This window comes from Anopheles nili, chromosome 2 (assembly GCF_943737925.1).
Source record: "Anopheles nili chromosome 2, idAnoNiliSN_F5_01, whole genome shotgun sequence".
Taxonomy (NCBI): domain Eukaryota; kingdom Metazoa; phylum Arthropoda; class Insecta; order Diptera; family Culicidae; genus Anopheles; species Anopheles nili.
The window spans coordinates 68669479-68686547 of record NC_071291.1 but is presented as its reverse complement, the minus strand read 5'-3'; the positions used below and the strand labels follow the sequence as shown (position 1 = coordinate 68686547).

The 17069-nt window shown below is 49.4% G+C and overlaps 1 protein-coding gene across 1 annotated transcript in view; it reads left to right on the top strand.

Moving 5' to 3' along the window:
• The first annotated feature begins 2894 nt into the window (after nt 1-2894).
• LOC128720391 (transcription factor collier) overlaps nt 2895-17069 on the top strand; it is a 46541-nt gene continuing 32366 nt past the window's right edge. The window contains exons 1-4 of the mRNA XM_053814059.1: nt 2895-3016; nt 9969-10122; nt 10240-10303; nt 12302-12357. Of these exons, the coding sequence (XP_053670034.1) occupies nt 2895-3016; nt 9969-10122; nt 10240-10303; nt 12302-12357 (396 nt within the window). The remainder of the gene's footprint in view (nt 3017-9968; nt 10123-10239; nt 10304-12301; nt 12358-17069) is intronic.

Genomic DNA, 17069 nt, shown 5'->3' with positions numbered 1-17069 from the left:
GCAGCCAACTCTACCCCAATACAAGGGCTTCAAACGAACCCTGAAACACAATCAAACCGATGTAATGGCGAAGAAAAATCATGCATCTCCGAGCACGTACGCTCTGGACCATGGAGGTGAGGATGGAACGTGCGATTCATTTTTCAAGGAAACACAAAACAAGGATCTTTTTAACAAACACGTTGCTCGGACGGGAACGACGTCTGCAGTGCAGCAGCGCCGGTGCAATCCAATCATTTCTTCATTAGCGAAAATGAACGGTACAGGCACAATGTGAGAGAGAATGTTCCACGGTTACATCTGCAACGGACGCAAACGGAAAGGAGGTCCTGAAAAGCCGGTACATCCCGTGGAGGAGCGGCAAAAGGCTTTTTTTCATCGTCTTCAAGCGCTACACAAGCAAAAAAAAAGCCCTCCAAAGGCAGGCGCCTATTTGTGGGGTGTGGAGAAGGATTCGAGGAATCCTTCACGAAAGAAGTAAGAACTGCGAGAAGACCCGTAAATAAAGGGACCCGCGAAACACGCCTCCTTTCGAGCATGGGCGCAATTTTGCGCAAAGATACGCACGGTGAAGGCTCGGCGCGTTTCAAGCGCAACAAGTTTATACTCTTCCCGTTCTTCCTGTTTGGTTTCGCATTTTTATTCGCTGCGGTTCGTTTGTTGCGCGTGCCTTTTTTCCCTCTAATTCCGGGTCGCACGTTTTTATGGCTACAGTCAGCGTAGGGTTGGAGGGAAAATTGGTGTATCTGCGCATCGGGGGTGTGAGTGGCTGGTTACAAAGTGGGAGGAGACTTAGGGGTGATTTTTGTAATGTGTGCAAGCGAGAGAGGGTGTGTGTGAAAGAGATGTCGGTTGGTACGGATGTTGTGCGGAAAAGTTACCCCCGATGAACACTTTGGCGAGCTTTATCCTGGTAGGGAATGAAGCTGCATCTACACGGACAGGTTTGATGTGGTGTTCATTTAAGAGTGCAGTTTAGAAGGAATGCATGCGTAATTGTTGGAGATATTTAAGAAATAATAAATTTTAGAAAAATCGTAGTTATTTTTTTGAAAACTAATAAATAAAACCAAGAGCCTTTTTACATTCTTAAGTATGATCACGTTTCAACATTTGTTATTTCAAATAATAACTCATCTTAAATAATTTAATAAATAAAGTAATAGAAATTATGTTCAGTGCTTTAGTTCAATAGATTTTTATTAAATCAGTTTCTTCAAATGTTGTAATAACTCCCGAATGATATCCTTCAAACAATTTTTCTTTTTTATTTCACATTTTTTGTATGTTTTTGTCATAATTTTTATCTAATATCTAACTCTAATGGAGGTAAAGGTAAAGGCTACACTGCTATGCTCATGATTCCTCAAAATTTCTCCCATCTAGTTAATCGTAAAACCTCCTAGATTCCAAGGTACAATTCCGCTGCAGAAACTGACCCAACATCAACCCGCAAGCCGATCACCGATTCTTGAAAGGTCTAATTTTCCCCACACGGTTGCTTCAAAGCCACCGTTTGGATGAACACCTGACTTTCCAACGAGCCCTTCGCTACAACCGACCGTCCGTTCGCGCCCAGGGACATTTTCCGTGACCTCACACGGTGGAAAGCTTCCGGTTCACGCACGCACCAAAGCGAGACGGGAAAAACGACCCTGCACAGCGCTCGCAAACCTCCGCCCTGGGACTAAGGCGGGGCCTACTGGGACCGATGAGATTTCACTCCGGAGATATCCCTTTCGTACTGCGGGGACCAGCGTCGCTTAACGGGCGCCCTGGGGCCCCGAAAAGGACGACCGGCCGGATGTGTCCGTACACGTGCGCCAGAACGAGACGAACCGAGCGTACACGTCGACGCGCACCTCGTGGAAAATGCCCTCGCGAGCCGGCAGGGAAAAACGTTGGGCGAATCGCGCGCGCCAACCCGAATCCCGTCAAAGGGACGAGATTGGCTGCTGTGTGCTCACACGCACGCACGCTTCCTTGCTCTTTCTACCGCTCTGCATCGTGCCTTCTCACTCACTTTCGTTCGATGTGCTTGCCATCTCGCTCACGACACAAGGACGGCACACACAGGGCTACAGCCGACTGGGCCGATCGTAACTTTGGTCCGTGCGGAAATTTTTCAGTTGGGGTTTCGCAGCCACACGGGACGAACGCTTACAATCTCTGGAGGGATCGCACACGGGGCCCACACCGAGCTGGCCATCCGCTTACGCCCAGTACGCATCGAATCCTTCGCCTTGACGGTCCGCACGCGAGCTCGCACGATAACGGAACGCGTGGGCACTTCCGGGCGCGGCCAGTCCACCAGGGACGTCTCTACCGAAGTCTCTAGAGTGCGCTCCACCGGCCAGACGGCCATCCCTCGAGTCCGATCGATGAGCAGCTGAACGGAATCCTTCGAAGCCTTGAGAAGCTTGTGCGCTTTTCCGGGCGCTCGAAGCTCGACGCTCGATAATCAGTGCGTGACTTTTCCGGGCGTTATCCCGAACGGTTAAAAACCCGCACCGTGTGTGTGTGTGTGCGTGCTATAGTGTGTTTCGGTGACTTAGTGCGTGTTTGTGTGCTTGTGTGCGCGAGTGTGTCATTACGCGAGTGTGTCCTTTCACCAGAGTGGTGAACCAGTGCGATTGTGGTGAATTTAGCGAACAAACGAAACGCTGTTTTTTATCCAAGCGCGGGAAATTTCCAAACCCACCCTCCCATCCCATTTCCACGGTCCGCGGCACGCGTAGGGCGGAAAATTGTGGTCCACGGTGTACGATAACGGTTTAAAGCTGCGTTCGGACGAGACCGTGCCGGGCTTTAGCTCGGCCTCGCCTTGGCCCACGCTCGAGCTCGAATGGGGCCGCAAATTGTACCCTTCATCGGTGCCGCGTGGGGCGGGTGGCATGATGTTCGGGTTGCCACCCACCGGGGCCGACATGAATCAACCCCGTGGTCCGATGACGTCACTCAAGGAGGAACCGCTGGGGGCGCGAGCCTGGATGCAGCCAGCCGTCGATCAGGCAAAGTAAGCCGACCAGCCTACTACTGTTCGTTGTTTTATTTGAGTGTCTTATTTGGTGTTTCCTTTTTTTGTGTTGGGGCGCTATTCTTCTCACAGTGGAGTACCTTTTTGGGTAGGGAGAATTTCCAGTGGCAATTATCCTTAAATATAAGTACGCCAAATTAAGCCACCAAACGGTTTAAATGCGGGTTTTGGACCGAGTTGGTGCAAATTTTGCGCGGTTCATAAATCATCACGCCATGACAGTTTCGTTGACACGATGGAGTCGCGGATTCTGAGCCTCACTTCAGCCTTCCCAGGACTCTCCAGCGATCTAGGCCGTGATGCGGCAATTAAGATCGCTCCGGGGCGATAAAAACGGTGGCGCCGATTTTCCGACCACCGCGGAAGCGCGCTATGAATTTATGATCGCGATTTTCCCGCATAATTTATGCGCCCAAGCGCAGGGATGGGGAGCATTTTAGTGGGCTTTCAGTGTCACCGCGTGCTGCGGATATCCCGCTGATGATGCGCGTCATCGCATTGTGTTGCGATGCTATCGTGCGCTCGCTAAAACTGTGCTTTCCGCTGATACTGCCGATTATGATGGTGCCTGAGAGTTGTTGAAAGAGGAAAGAAGAGAGAGAGAGAGAGAAGAAGTGGATGGGTGGGAAGGTAAAGCAACAAAAAAAGTGCACTCTGTAAAAGGACGCCACGCTCCAAGCGCGACTACGCGAAAACGAGCTCCAGCTTTTCCGCGCCTGAAAGGTAGGCAACACACGAACACAACTTCCCCCTCTTTCAATCGGAAAAGCGGTTCGCGTTCGTTGTGTTGGTGTGGCGGAGCAGATGCTTTTCAGGGCCAAGAAAGGATCCCAATTCGGTGTGGCCTCAGGGCGTCCCGAGCGAGGTGGGTGTTAAGTGACTAATACGAATGTTTGTTTTAACACCCGCTCGGCGGTTTTGCTGCTCCGTGATGCTCCCACAACTCCACCAAAAGGAAAGCCATTTCCCCACCCGGGAAATGGCACGGATGGGTGGGGAAGGGCCAAATTGAAACGACCGTCCGCCAGAGCGAACGAGCGAAGCGAAACCGTTTGATCTGGTTGCGTTTAGCTTCTGCAGTTCCCGGTTTTTCGTGCAGTTGTTGCGCGTCCGCTGCTGTTTTTGGGGTGGTGGCGATTGCGAGATACTGTTTTTGTTCGTTTCACGTCTTCGCGAGTGTTCGCGAAGCGAAAAGACCGACGGAGTTTCGCTCTGTGGCAGGATGGTAGCTGGGTAAAAATAAACCACGTCAGACAACTTTTACCTCAACGGCTATCAATGCCAAGATGATGAAGCAGATAAGCGATTGTGGGAGAAGATAAAGAAATCATTATTCGAAACAGATTGGGAGTAAATGCTCTGGTGTCGTTTCGTTTAGTTAGCACGATTTTATTGCACTTTTTGCGGCATTAAGAAGCTTCAAATATGTCAGTGCTAAGTTGCACGAATGATTTGAATGCTGCGTTTATCACCGTGATTTGGTGAACAAACAAGTTCTGCCAAACTTTCGACATCCATTTCACCATGAAAAAGTATTTAATTGAAGAAAATGGTTTTTAAAAAGAATTACAATAACTTAAGTGCATTGTTACAGCAAAGCTTTTGTGCTTTCCACGACCTCAAACGACTTCCCATCTCGATGCTTCGGCTAACAATTAGTGCATCCTGTTGGGCCACCTAATTAGAACCTCATTAAGGTTAGATAATAAATTGATAAAATCGTCAGCTAATCCCGTGTAATAGCGACCAATACATAATTGACCGGCACATCCGTCGGCAAGGAGTATGCTCCCATTCCGCATTGCTTCCATCTGCGAGAGCGCGCGTGTTAAGAGCTAATTTATTTTTACCTTCCACCCAACGAGACCTCTGGGGGTCCTTTCGCCGCGGTGGCTGCCTAATCTCACCTGCTCGGATGTTGCCAAAAATATCGCATTTATGTCGCGCGTGTCTATTTTCCCTGCCTGCTGGACAAACGTGGTGGGCCGATTGTGTGCGTGGGTGGTATAATGTGAGCTTAGGCGACGAACTTATTCTCGGTACGCAATTATTAACGCACGCGAAACAATACCCATTAATAGATTACTCGGAACGGGAATAAATGGCAGTATTTATATGCTTCTTGCCGAAATGGTAACCACGCAGTACTGAAATAGTGCGCGATCTATTGAAGGCTTTTGGTACTAAATTAGAATGGCAAAAAAACGAACATTAACCTTTATACGATTAGTTCCGAGTGGTAAAAATATCGGAGCTAAATTTGAATTGCCAAAAAAAGCATTTACCCACATCCCACCAGGGATATTTCCGTAGAATTGTCAAAAAATAACACCTCTGGAAATAGCTTCTCTACTTCCAACACACTTAGGCAAATGTCCCTATTCACACTACGATTCCAATCGAACCAACTGGCACGCCATTTTACGAGCCAATTCAAACACGTCATCACGACACAAACCACCAAACACGAACACGTCAAACGAGCATATCATCAACGCAATTTCGGCCCATAATTCGGCACATCACGACCAAACACAGTTGGGGGTGCTTTTTCGGGTGGTTTCTGTTTTATTTGCACTCCCCCTTCCCTGGTTGCTGAGGCTTTTCCACACGATGAAAGCCACCGTGGAAAGCTGATCTGATTCGACCACCGAGTGATGACGACACGCCAGGCGACATCGGGTTCAGCGATTAATGTCTGCTGGATGGTCGGTATCGTGTCGATGTCCTATCGATTTGGTCCTTGATGGGTTGCGCTGATGGCACCATCAACATCGTCCTCGAAGAGAGAGAGAGAAAGGGCGAGAGAGAGAGAGATCTGGCGTCACACCAGCATCCAGCAACGTGCTCAGTTTCCGGCCAAAACCCAACCGATGCCGGTGCGTAATGATGAGGTTAAACTCAAATTCAATTAATCCCGCAACCACGGGACTCGGGGACACGTTGGGTGGCAAATTTGTGGTTTGGCTCCAAACAGACAACCGGTACCGGGGCCTTATCGGTGTGGGTTTTGGTGTTTGGTCGAGAGTTTACGGTTTCATCGAGTGTCGGTTAATGATGCTTGACGGTTGGGTGGAGTGGATTGAGGGCCGGATTTTCCGGGGCTTAAAATGAGCGTCCGATTGACAACGATTGAACAGGGACTGATCGGTTTGGGAATGGTGAGAATTAATTACCGACTGATGTTTGAGTCCTTTTCGAAAGCTCATTCAAACGTTTTGCAAAGAATTTGAATTCAGAAAAGGACGCTCAATAGCGCTTTAATAAACGTGCTTTGGTGCCTCTCCAGAAGGCAATTGGGTCGGTTGGGTTTGAGATGTAATTAATTAAAACCACCCAACTAACCAACTAAACACGCACACACCCAAACAAACAACCGATAAACAGGCTTGTGGTGGGAAAAATGTGACCACAACCGCGGATAATTCACCTGCTAATTAAATTCCCGCACCGAGCAGATGCGTCAGCATAATCGAATTAAACACCTCGGAAGGACCCTCCAAAGGGCAAACGAAGGGAAATTGTATTTAATTTAGCACCGCGATCGATCCGCGGTACCAATTTGCCATAATTTGCTCCGATCGCAACGCAGGCCTCGCGGATAAATCAAATCACATTTCGGTCGCGGTGGTCGCGAGAGCCCAAAATGAAAATTATCACTTTATCGGCACCATCAGACTGCGACACGCCGGTTCGTGTGAACGTGGCCATCGTCGGTTTCGCGACAATGGTGTGGGATTAATTTCTCACCCTTCGCTTGGGGGATATTCCAGGGGTGAAAGAGTGGCCAGGGCAGCTGATCTGTTTGCTGATCTGTCAATTGGTGGCTCAATTAATGTCGCGAGTAATTAAAATTAAAACCGCGAGTGCGGGCACGCCATTTTGTCGCCTTTAAGCAAGGACCTCTAGTCGAGGGATGGTGGGAAAAGAGAGGGTGCTGGTAGGAAGGGGGTGGTTGAAGCTCGTCCACCTGGAATTGAATATTTTATGCCAATTTTCGATGGACACGTGGAAAAACGAGCACTCCAACTGAAACATCCAACGCGGTGCACGACGAAGATGTTCGACATCGGTTTAAGGGACATCAATTGAAAGGTGCCTCCTTCTTCTTCGTCCTTTCCAGTCGAATGAAAGGAACATCTATCAGGCTCGGGCAGTGTGTCACTTCGATCACACATCGCCATCGCCGGTGGATCCAATTCGGTGAATTATGGCATGGTACGTCTTTTTTTTCGGACGATTCCCCAGCGGATTTCAACTATCCCGGTTGCAGTTGTCTTCGATGTGGCCCGGGTTTTTGAGGACGTTTTCTTCGTCCTTTCGGCTCACGTGCCGTGTTCGGAGGGCCACTAGTGCGTTGTTCATTCTCACACCCACTCCACTCGGACAATTGGGCATCGTAATTCAATTATTCACCTACATCGAATCGAGTTCGGTTTAACTCCATCCCCAAAGCAATGAGGTCCTGTCGGCCGAAAGTCCGAAGTGTACCTCTTGCTAACCACCATCGAAAGGGGTTCCTTTTCTTTTTGCTCTTCTTCTTCTTCGGTTGCATTTCGAATTCGGATGCTGGATGTTTTATGACTTTTATTTTCGTTTGTGATTTTTCGCTCCGGAATCATAACCTATCTCCACTTCCACCGATCGGAGTGTTTCGATCCGAATGACTACGCTCCTTTTTAGTCCTTTCCAGGACCTTTTCACGTACTGCACCGTATGGAGCTTAGACAGCTTGGACAACCGACACGATCCGAATGAGAACACGATGCTAAAGCGGCCCCAAGCGATGGTGGTAGTGGCAATGGGCCAGTGTCACACAATTTATCAAAACCGATAAATTTGATTAGTAACCAATTTAAATTGGTGTTCTGCCGTGACCGGGGACGATGGTACGCTCGTTTTGGGCGAGGGATAACCGTCCAGGAGTCGTTTCCTTCCACGTGAAAGGACCGACCAACCGAACGAAGGGCTAATTTCGGGCTAATTCACAAACGATACTTCTGCGGCTGTAAGAACAGGCCCCGAGTTCGAACCGTTGTCGGCTGTGCGGCGTCATATTTTGTTTATTGCGTCGGTGCGTGCCGTTTGGGTTCAGCAACGGAGCAGATGTTTCTGGGAGGCGAAATCCTCATCGGAATTGAACGACACACATGCGTTTGGAATCGTGTGGGGTTGGCATTGGGTGACTGCAGCTTGTGCAACGTGTGCAACTTATCCTGGACTGCATAAGCCTGCGATGCATCCTTTTCTGGTCATTTTTGAACATGGCGTCTGTGTAGATAATTTCACAGGGATGCTGTGGACCCGCACCATCTCTAGGATTCCATTTTTATTTTCTCAAAGGGCTTTAAAAGCCTACTAAGAGCGCAACGTTATACGTTTGTAGTAGGCTGATTTGATGTTTTAGTATAACAACTTCAAAAGCCGGCTGTTATACGAGATAGTATAACTCACATCCCACCATAAAGATGGACATCGTTTGCAAATAAAGCATAAACGCCGGCAATTAGGCCTTTATCGTCTGCGCTTAATGGCACGAATTATTCGCATCCTGGCTGTGCATCCGTACGCCCTGCTCGTGTATGTGTGGCGGTTGCGTTAAACAAACAGCCTCAATCAACACCTCACGCTCGATTTGCGCTTGCTACATTTATGCATTTTTGCCATTCTCCACTACACTCACCGGCACACCGTACATCACACCCAGGTCCACACCGACATCGACGGGCCCCTCGGGGGCATGCCGAACATAATCCACCACGACCGCATCCTTTTCCGATAGGAATCCGGGCCGCCCGAGGTCCCGGGGATGTGCAATCCAAATCCGACTGCAACTACCGGCGCGAGTGGTAATAACTGTCCAACCGCACACAACTGGCCGTGTCCGTGCCGTGTGTTTGCTGGCCGCACAATTTATGCTCCGACACTTCTCACCGGACGCGGGTTCGATCGCGCCAACTCTGCCCGCAAGGGTATTATCAATATTTCGATGAAATTTTATTGGCTGTACGCTTTGGAATAAATTTGTACTGCTTTGCAATGCTAATGGCCGCGGATGCGGGGGATGGCCGCGTTAATGACGGGGAGGTAAGGAGGAGCATCGTACAATGTAGCAGGAAGTGTGTGTGTGTACGTGGCGAATCCGCGGTTTGGCACGCCATCGCGATTTTGTGAACCAGCGTGTAGAGCAGGAATCTGACACTTAGTGGGTTTGAACACTAACAGCAGGACAATGAATAAAAACTAACCAATACTCGTAGTGGAGACGATTTCGACTCCTCTCTTCTACTTCTATCGGGTGTTCCGGTGTGGCCAGTATAGACCTCTGTATGTTGAGTAGGCTTCCCCGGTTGCGATAAAGACATTTCAGTGCCTTGGGGCCGTTGACGGTGCGCTGTCGTTAGAATTCACGGTACGAAACCCACCCGGGAGTCCGATACAGCGTTCGCTACACGCGCGTTTCTTCATTGCCACATTCGATAGCTTGAACCCACCAAAAGCACGGAACCAGTTATCATAAATTTAATATCGCCCGGCGTCCGATTAGCCAAAGAGCGAACGATCCGTACGAAACAGGAACCGAATGGCCCTGCAGCAAGGTCTGATAAAACTGGCCAACCTAAGCTCTGTGGCACTGCAGAACGCATTGCATCGGTACCGTGTATGGCCGAAATTCCCGATCCGGCGGTTTCGCAACGTACGGTTCAATTAAATTTTACAGCTCTCCGATCTCGCTCCGTTTCTGATGCAGCTCGTGTTCGCGTGTTTCACGTGCTGCCTACCTTTCGGGCGTTGGGTCGCTCGAAAGTTGTCGTTTCGATTTAGCGGGCTCCAATGGCCACGAGGCTGCCGTCGTTCGTGCTATCGAGTGCTTTTAAATCTTACGCCTCTCTCTCTCTTCTTCTGCTTTCCGTTATCACCATCTCCACAGCCTGGGCATCGGACGGGCTCACTTCGAGAAGCAACCGCCCAGCAACCTGCGGAAGTCGAACTTCTTCCACTTCGTCGTCGCGCTGTACGATCGTGCCGGCCAGCCCATCGAAATCGAGCGGACCGCTTTCATCGGCTTCATCGAGAAGGATCAGGTAGGGGCCGTTTACTCCCTATCTCCATATGGTGGTCAAAACGAAGACGCGCAACAGCCGCGTGCCGTATCGTGCGCCAACACTTTCTGACTGCGCTTTCTCGTACCTTTTCCGCAGGAATCGGACGGCCAGAAGACGAACAACGGCATCCAGTACCGGTTGCAGCTGCTGTACGCTAATGGTAAGTACGCTAGAGGGTTTTCCCGCGGAGCAGAGGCTCCCCGGAGGCTCTCGAAGTAGGTAAAGTTTTAATTAGCCCCCAACGCTTCGTTAGCGATCCTCGGTTGCTCGGTGGCCGGTTACGCCACGTGCAAACAGGACGTGGCGCATAATTTATATGCAAATAGTGCAACCGTACCGTCGTCCTTCTGAGGCGGCGCAACAAATTAGCATATGTTTTAGCGTATACCAAGTGTAGGCGGAATCTGTTTATAATCATTTACCGCTAACATGAAAAAGAATGAAGAGGTTTTTGAGCGAAATTTAAAAAATATCAAAAAGGAGAAAATCGGGACATTTTTTTTTCGGAAAAATCATAAACCAGAGAATCAGGGAAAAGCGAAACAAAAATGTACTTCTTTGAGCAGATCCATCCAGGTGGATGATGCGCACGCCCCGTTTAGCATAACTGCATAATTCATGCTCGCCTCTTTCGGTTGTGTTTGCACATTGTTAGCGTGCTGCTGTTGGTACGAACGTAAAAAGAAATAGAACTCATGTAACGGGCAAGTTCGAGCTCGTGTTTATCATCGCGAGAGTCCTCTCCTGAGAGCATGATTCTTTTGGAGGTGTTTTAAAATGTGTCCCCAGGTAGGTGAAGATTTTCCATGAGGTTGTGGTTAAGTTTTATAACGAAAAAATTTTTCCTTCTCCCTTCTGCACTTGTTGAGTTTGGAAACGATGTTTATAGTCCTCTTCTCGAACGACTTCCTCCAACTTTATCGAGCAGTCTTTAATGCACTTTATTTTCGCTCGTTCTCGCGTAGCTTTAAATAAACCGTGGATTATTTAACCATTATTATCTCTACCCATTCGCTTAACGATACCGCGAATGCATCATCGCTTTGCGTGTCCTTCCATGCGCTTGCAAAAGCACAAAAGCGTTCGATTTTGGTTCATTTTTCATAACTATCCCCCGATCACCGGTCCCCCATTTCCCGATGGGACCCGCCGTGAGTCCCTGGGGCTATTGTTAGACCCAGGACGTGTTGGTAATCCTGTCCAGCACCGGTGGGACAATAATGACCACTGGCTGTTTTACGATGTCCGTCACGTTACAGATTACTGTTGCGTCCGTTCTCGAGCTCCCGTTTGTTTCTGTTTATAATAAATCATACAAACAATTACTCTTGCCCGCAGGAAGTAGTGTTGGAGAAAGTCACCGGACTGTGCTTGGGGAAAGTGACCGGAAACGGATCTTTCAAACTAGCCGCTGGGCATGAACCGCGTTGGTGTGATCGTTTGTTGTATCGCACGAAGGAACCAAATTAAATCACCCCCTCCTAGTCGTCCGTGGATGTGAGTCCTTGCCAGCCAGTAGGTGCCTTTCTTTTCCCCAAACCCATACCAACCGGACCTTCAGTGTCCGGGGCGTGTTATAAACAAATAAGATTTCGGACAACTCCCTACCAGTCCCTGAAGTTTCTACCCCATAAACAGGACATCCAGGAGGGGCTGGGCTAGGAATTTACCGAGAAAGGAGCAACTTTTTTATCTCCTTAATTTATCCAATTAAAATTAAGTGTTTTGATTCTTGAGCCCTGCTCGATCCGGCCCTGATTCACACGAAGGAGCGTTCCTTGGGGACAGAAGTGCATTTGAATAGCCGGACACAGCGCTATCGAATCCGGCGAATGGCCGTTTTATGGTGTTTTCAATTATTGAACACGGCACGACTAAATCTTATTACAACGAACCTTTATCCTGGCCATATGTGGTCGGGCAGTAGTAGTTTGTTCCAGTTGGTTGGGTCTCGGAAGAAGTATTATTAAATTTTGAACCACCGTCACTGTCCGTGGCCAACTTGGAAATGGCGGTAGCAGCTACACAACTGAACCGAAAACCGATTTTGATTATTTTCTTACCATCTTGTCTTGCACCAAACCGTTTGGTTGTACATTTTCTTCTAACCCTCGCACTCACACCATATCCTTTTATTTCTCTACTCTGTTGTGTGCAGGAGCCCGCCAGGAACAGGACATCTTCGTGCGGCTGATCGACTCGGTAACGAAACAGGTAAGAATGGTTTTTAAACCCGTTGGTGGTGTTTTATTCTAACGATGCAACGAAGCCCGTTCGAAACCTAAACGATTCTCGATACACCGAGAGGGCAGAATAGTGCCCAAGCCCCGTGCTATAAAACTGTCAACGGAAAGCGGATGGAGAACCCGAACCAACCGGAACCGGTCGAGAAGAAACGGCCGCGTTGAATAATTGAACCGGACAGCTCGAACTGGTCGATGCCACCGATGTGTGTCTGCTGCGAAAACGGATAAAATGCAACGTTGCACCGTGAGCACTGCACTTTCTCTGCTCGTTTCAATACTTAATGGACCCGCTCGGTACACGCGGCGCAGTTCCGGCGAGTTAATTATTTACACTTTTCTAAACAATTTACTTCCGCACACGGAATACCGCGAGCCTGTGCTCGGATCAGGCGGTGCAAGACTATCAATTTCCAGATTTTCAGTCTGGTAAAGGCCGGAATGATGGCTAGGTCTAACAACTTCATCCCGAAGCAGCATCCCGGGCTACGAACACACGACCATTCGACCCTTCAGTTTGCGTGCGTAAGGCCATCTATCATTCACTGCGACACCCCCTTTTTTCGGGCCTGTTAACGACCCCCGCGTGGAAGCGCGTGTTTGACATTTGCTCGCAAACCGAGGGTTAAGGAAAAACTCTCGATCTTCCTGCCAGCGAGCCATATGGCAGATCCGGGGGCTCGTTCGTGCTGGTCTCTAGCACCAGCGACAGTTGTCGTGGCCTCAGTCGGTAGCTGGAATAATAGCGAGTGAATCAAATCAAAAATTAACGCCTCATTTGATACATTTCGGACTGGCGGTTCGTCGGTAGGGCCAGGGTCGGTGCCAGCGGAGAAAAAGGGTCGACCCCGGGAGTGTCAAGTGCGTCGTTGCACTGTTGGGTTTGGTGCAACAATGGTTGTTTTGATTGGAATGCACTTTGCAGCCTACGCGGGGCGGGTGTCCCAACGAGTTCATTATATCCACCGTGCGCTTTCTTAATGAAGTCGACCGAAGGGCAATGATAAATGTCGCTGCTATGGACCGAGTCTGACAGTTGGCGTTTGTGCTCGTGCGGATGTGTCCATATGGTTTCAAATTGGGCAGGAAAAGGATCGTTGGCACGGGTCGCTAATTTCTCGTGGCTACCGGTGACAGATTTCGCTGGGACGTGCTCAGGATCATAAATCATTCGTGAGCATTGGACGAAGAGGTCCTGATGGCTGTTGTTTAAGGTTATGTAACAGACTTCATGGAGACACGCGCTGGTTCGGAGCACTTTGTGTCCTTTAAGCATGTCCTTACAGCAAATAATGGATTCTTTTCTAAACAAACTTTATGACCAGCGCTGCTCTTATCCTTGAGCAAACCCTTCGTAATTGTGCCATCTCATCCTGGGTTAATCCAGCGTAAACCAAAACAAACCATTCCCAAACGGGCCTAACTCGAAACCGGGTCCTTAAGCTCGGGAAAGCCCTGCCAAACCCACCGGCGCTCGATTTCTCCCATATGTGGGATGGTTGATGCGCAACAACACCCCCGAATCTGTCCAGGGTGCATAATCGAACATCTGTAAATCAATTAAACTCTACTTACCGAAACCCCGGTGTAATGCGACCGTACGGCGCAAGGACAATAGCTCCTTGTGTGGTAAATCCGTGGGGCTAAGGGGCTAAGAAAGGAAATAGCAGCCAAAAAAAAGGTGACACCGCTTTTTTACACTCCACCGAAGCTGTGCAAAGGACATGGTTCGATTACGGGCACGCTAGCAATCTGGCCATTTTTCCTCTGGGTTGCGAATATTTATGAAGCTCATCAACGGGACCTCACCGAGTGACCCTGAAGCGGGCCGTGGATTGCGGGGTATTTGGGCTGGTCTGGACAACAAATCCCTTCGTAGCTGGGTTGCGGTGTGGCAAAAATCTATTACTCCCGGCTTACAACTAACTGATCCGGGAGCTAATCCAGCCGGATAACCAGCCAGCAGGGCCTGGTGACCGGTTTTTAATGGGCCGCTCGACGGGTTGCCTACCTTTCAGGCGTGGCAAGGACCTTCGAAGGGTGGTGCAGTGCAACCCGACACCGGTTGCGGCAGGGATGAGCCGGAAATTATGACAGCTTTCGGAAATTTTTAGCCGAACAGCAGAAACACGGCGTGGAAATGGTAGTCGACGACGCGCTGTTAGGGGGAATAATAAATTGGGATCTAATCTTCACTGCAGCCTGGTCGGAAATGGCAAAGCAAGAGAGGGAATGAGAGAACGAGAGCCCGAGACAACAACGCGCGTCGAAATGGGGGAAAACGGACTCTCACCGATCGCCTGAAGGGTCGATAGATAAAGTGCTTTAGATAAATGGGAAGCTGGGGCACAGGTTCGCGTCTAGCCGGGCTAATTCCGAGGGACTTCCTCAAGGAACGGCGACCTTGAGGTTGGTCATCATTTCGATGGGTACATTTGTAATAGGAATTAATGATCCAACAGGCGAACAACCCACACTCCTACACAGCCATCCCACACGCCACTAACGAGCCCTCGAGTGCCCGTTTGGGTTTCGCGATTGTTTCCGATCACCGGTCTCGCACCGATAATAGCATTCAGGGGTGGAATGAAATAAAAACTCACCATTCTCTTTCATTCGTCGGCATGCACCCTCTCTTTCGAGGCTGCTCTCGATTCCAAATGAGCAACCGTCAGCGCTACGCCATCCGAACCCCTCGGTACGAACGCTTCAACCCTGCCAATCAAACAAGCCGGGAGGTGGCCAAGCCAATTCGCAGCACGCAACAGCGACCGGTTCGCTACAAAATGATATAATTTAATAGGATATTCGATACCACCGAACCCGCCGAACCACGCCACGGCCTATCGGTGCATCATCAAATGGCAAAATGGTAATTTGATTCACCCCTTCGTTCGGGTGCTGGCACACACGCACCCCTGAATAGGGGTGGCAAATTCGCCGCACTTGAATGCGCTAACGCGGAAAACAAACTCCCGAGGATCGTGTGTGCGACGGCGCAATGATAAAAAGTAAACTAAAACTCCAACTCACACACAGCCATACGGTGAGGGGTTTGGTGCTTATCGGCGTATTTGAATCACTACCGGCACGCTCGCAGGACATCTTATCGGCGGTACTTTATCGATGGGTGGCGTCCTGCTAGTCCTTTTTTATTCTACTTTTTTCCTTCTCGCTTCTTGCACCACGCTCAAAAGTGCCAGTTTTAATCCGACACTCGGAACACATGTAACGGTGCGTCCGGCACGTGGACGTTTTGTGCGTTCAAGTTTTGAAAAGAAAAAAAGCGCACACACAAACGGGTGAAAAAGAAACGGTTGGGCGTTTCCGTAAATCGCTTCGATTCGAGGGCCACACGGATAAGTGGATAAACGTTGGCTAGGCTGGCTCTCACGATGATTATGTGACGTGTTTCGTGCCCGAACCTGAACCTGAATCCTCGAGGACAAGTGTGTGCCCGTGCACGGGTGCGCGTTTGTGGAGGTCCTGCGTCCAGGAGCGTGCCTGGCATTTCGCTCAAGGTGTCCGATAGCGCTATTGAATGCAAATTACGACTTTGGGTGAGCCACTTCTGCCCGTGATGAATGCAATCATCAGCTTTTGACGCCGGAACTGTTGAAGGATGGTTTCAGACGAAGCGTGTGCCCAAATTCGATTTGGGAGCAGATTTGGAGAACGACAAAAACGCGGTCACTCGGTAAACGAGCCTTCCGTGCAACGGTTGAGCTTTTTTTTCTCAAATACACGACGATGAAATTCTGAAAGAGCGAGCGAGAGAGCGTCCAAAACAATGCACAAAAAACATGCCTCGAAAGATAAACTGTAACAAAGTGGACGACGATTCCAGGTCGAAGCTTGGGGAGCCTTCAGGAAGGGCCTATCCTGTAGGGCTGCTTCATAATGCATGCCGTATGGTCCGTATCGGTTCGGTCGCCCATTCCAACAGTTCACTTCACATCCCGGTCATCGAAATCCGCACTCGTCGGTGTACCGTTTTTGATCCTCCGCCTGTCGCGTTTTTCATCATTCCATAACGGCATTTTCCCGGCCCATCCTGGACATGGAGAGGGAATGCCCGAAATGTTCCCGGCGAAAACTCAGCGTGTACCCGCATGTGAGTGTGTGTGGGCATTTTTTTCGTGAGATTTCGCTTTCCAGTTGGAACGGATCCACGGGAACGGTTTTTTCCTTGCGTTTCGGTATTTTTTTTTCGACTGTGCCATTTTCTGGTTTGGATCTTGCTCGAACACAACCAGCTCGTCTACTTGATGGCCCGTGCCCGAAAGGAAGCCGCCACCACCGTAGATGGTCTCTGGAAGGTCATCATTCAATCGTCCCGAATGCGCGCGTTAAATAAAATAAAGTCCGGCAGCGGACGAACAAACAAAAAAAAACGACGTCTCTTCTCCAGGCGGTCCAAAAATGACGCACGGTCCCGTACCGAATGATTGAACCATGGTCAGGGCACGATCGCTGCCGGTAGCATTTTTCCGCCAAACGGGACACACAGAAAAAAAGAGAGCGGATAAACAAAACGGATTAAATCACTGCCGGCACGAGTGCCAGGAGAGGCGGAAGTGTTTCACGGTAAATAAAAGCGCGGGCTCGATTATGGTTGAAATATTTATCATGTTGTAAAGTGCCGGACATGCGCTTGTTTGTTTTCGCGTTTTGTGTTTCGAA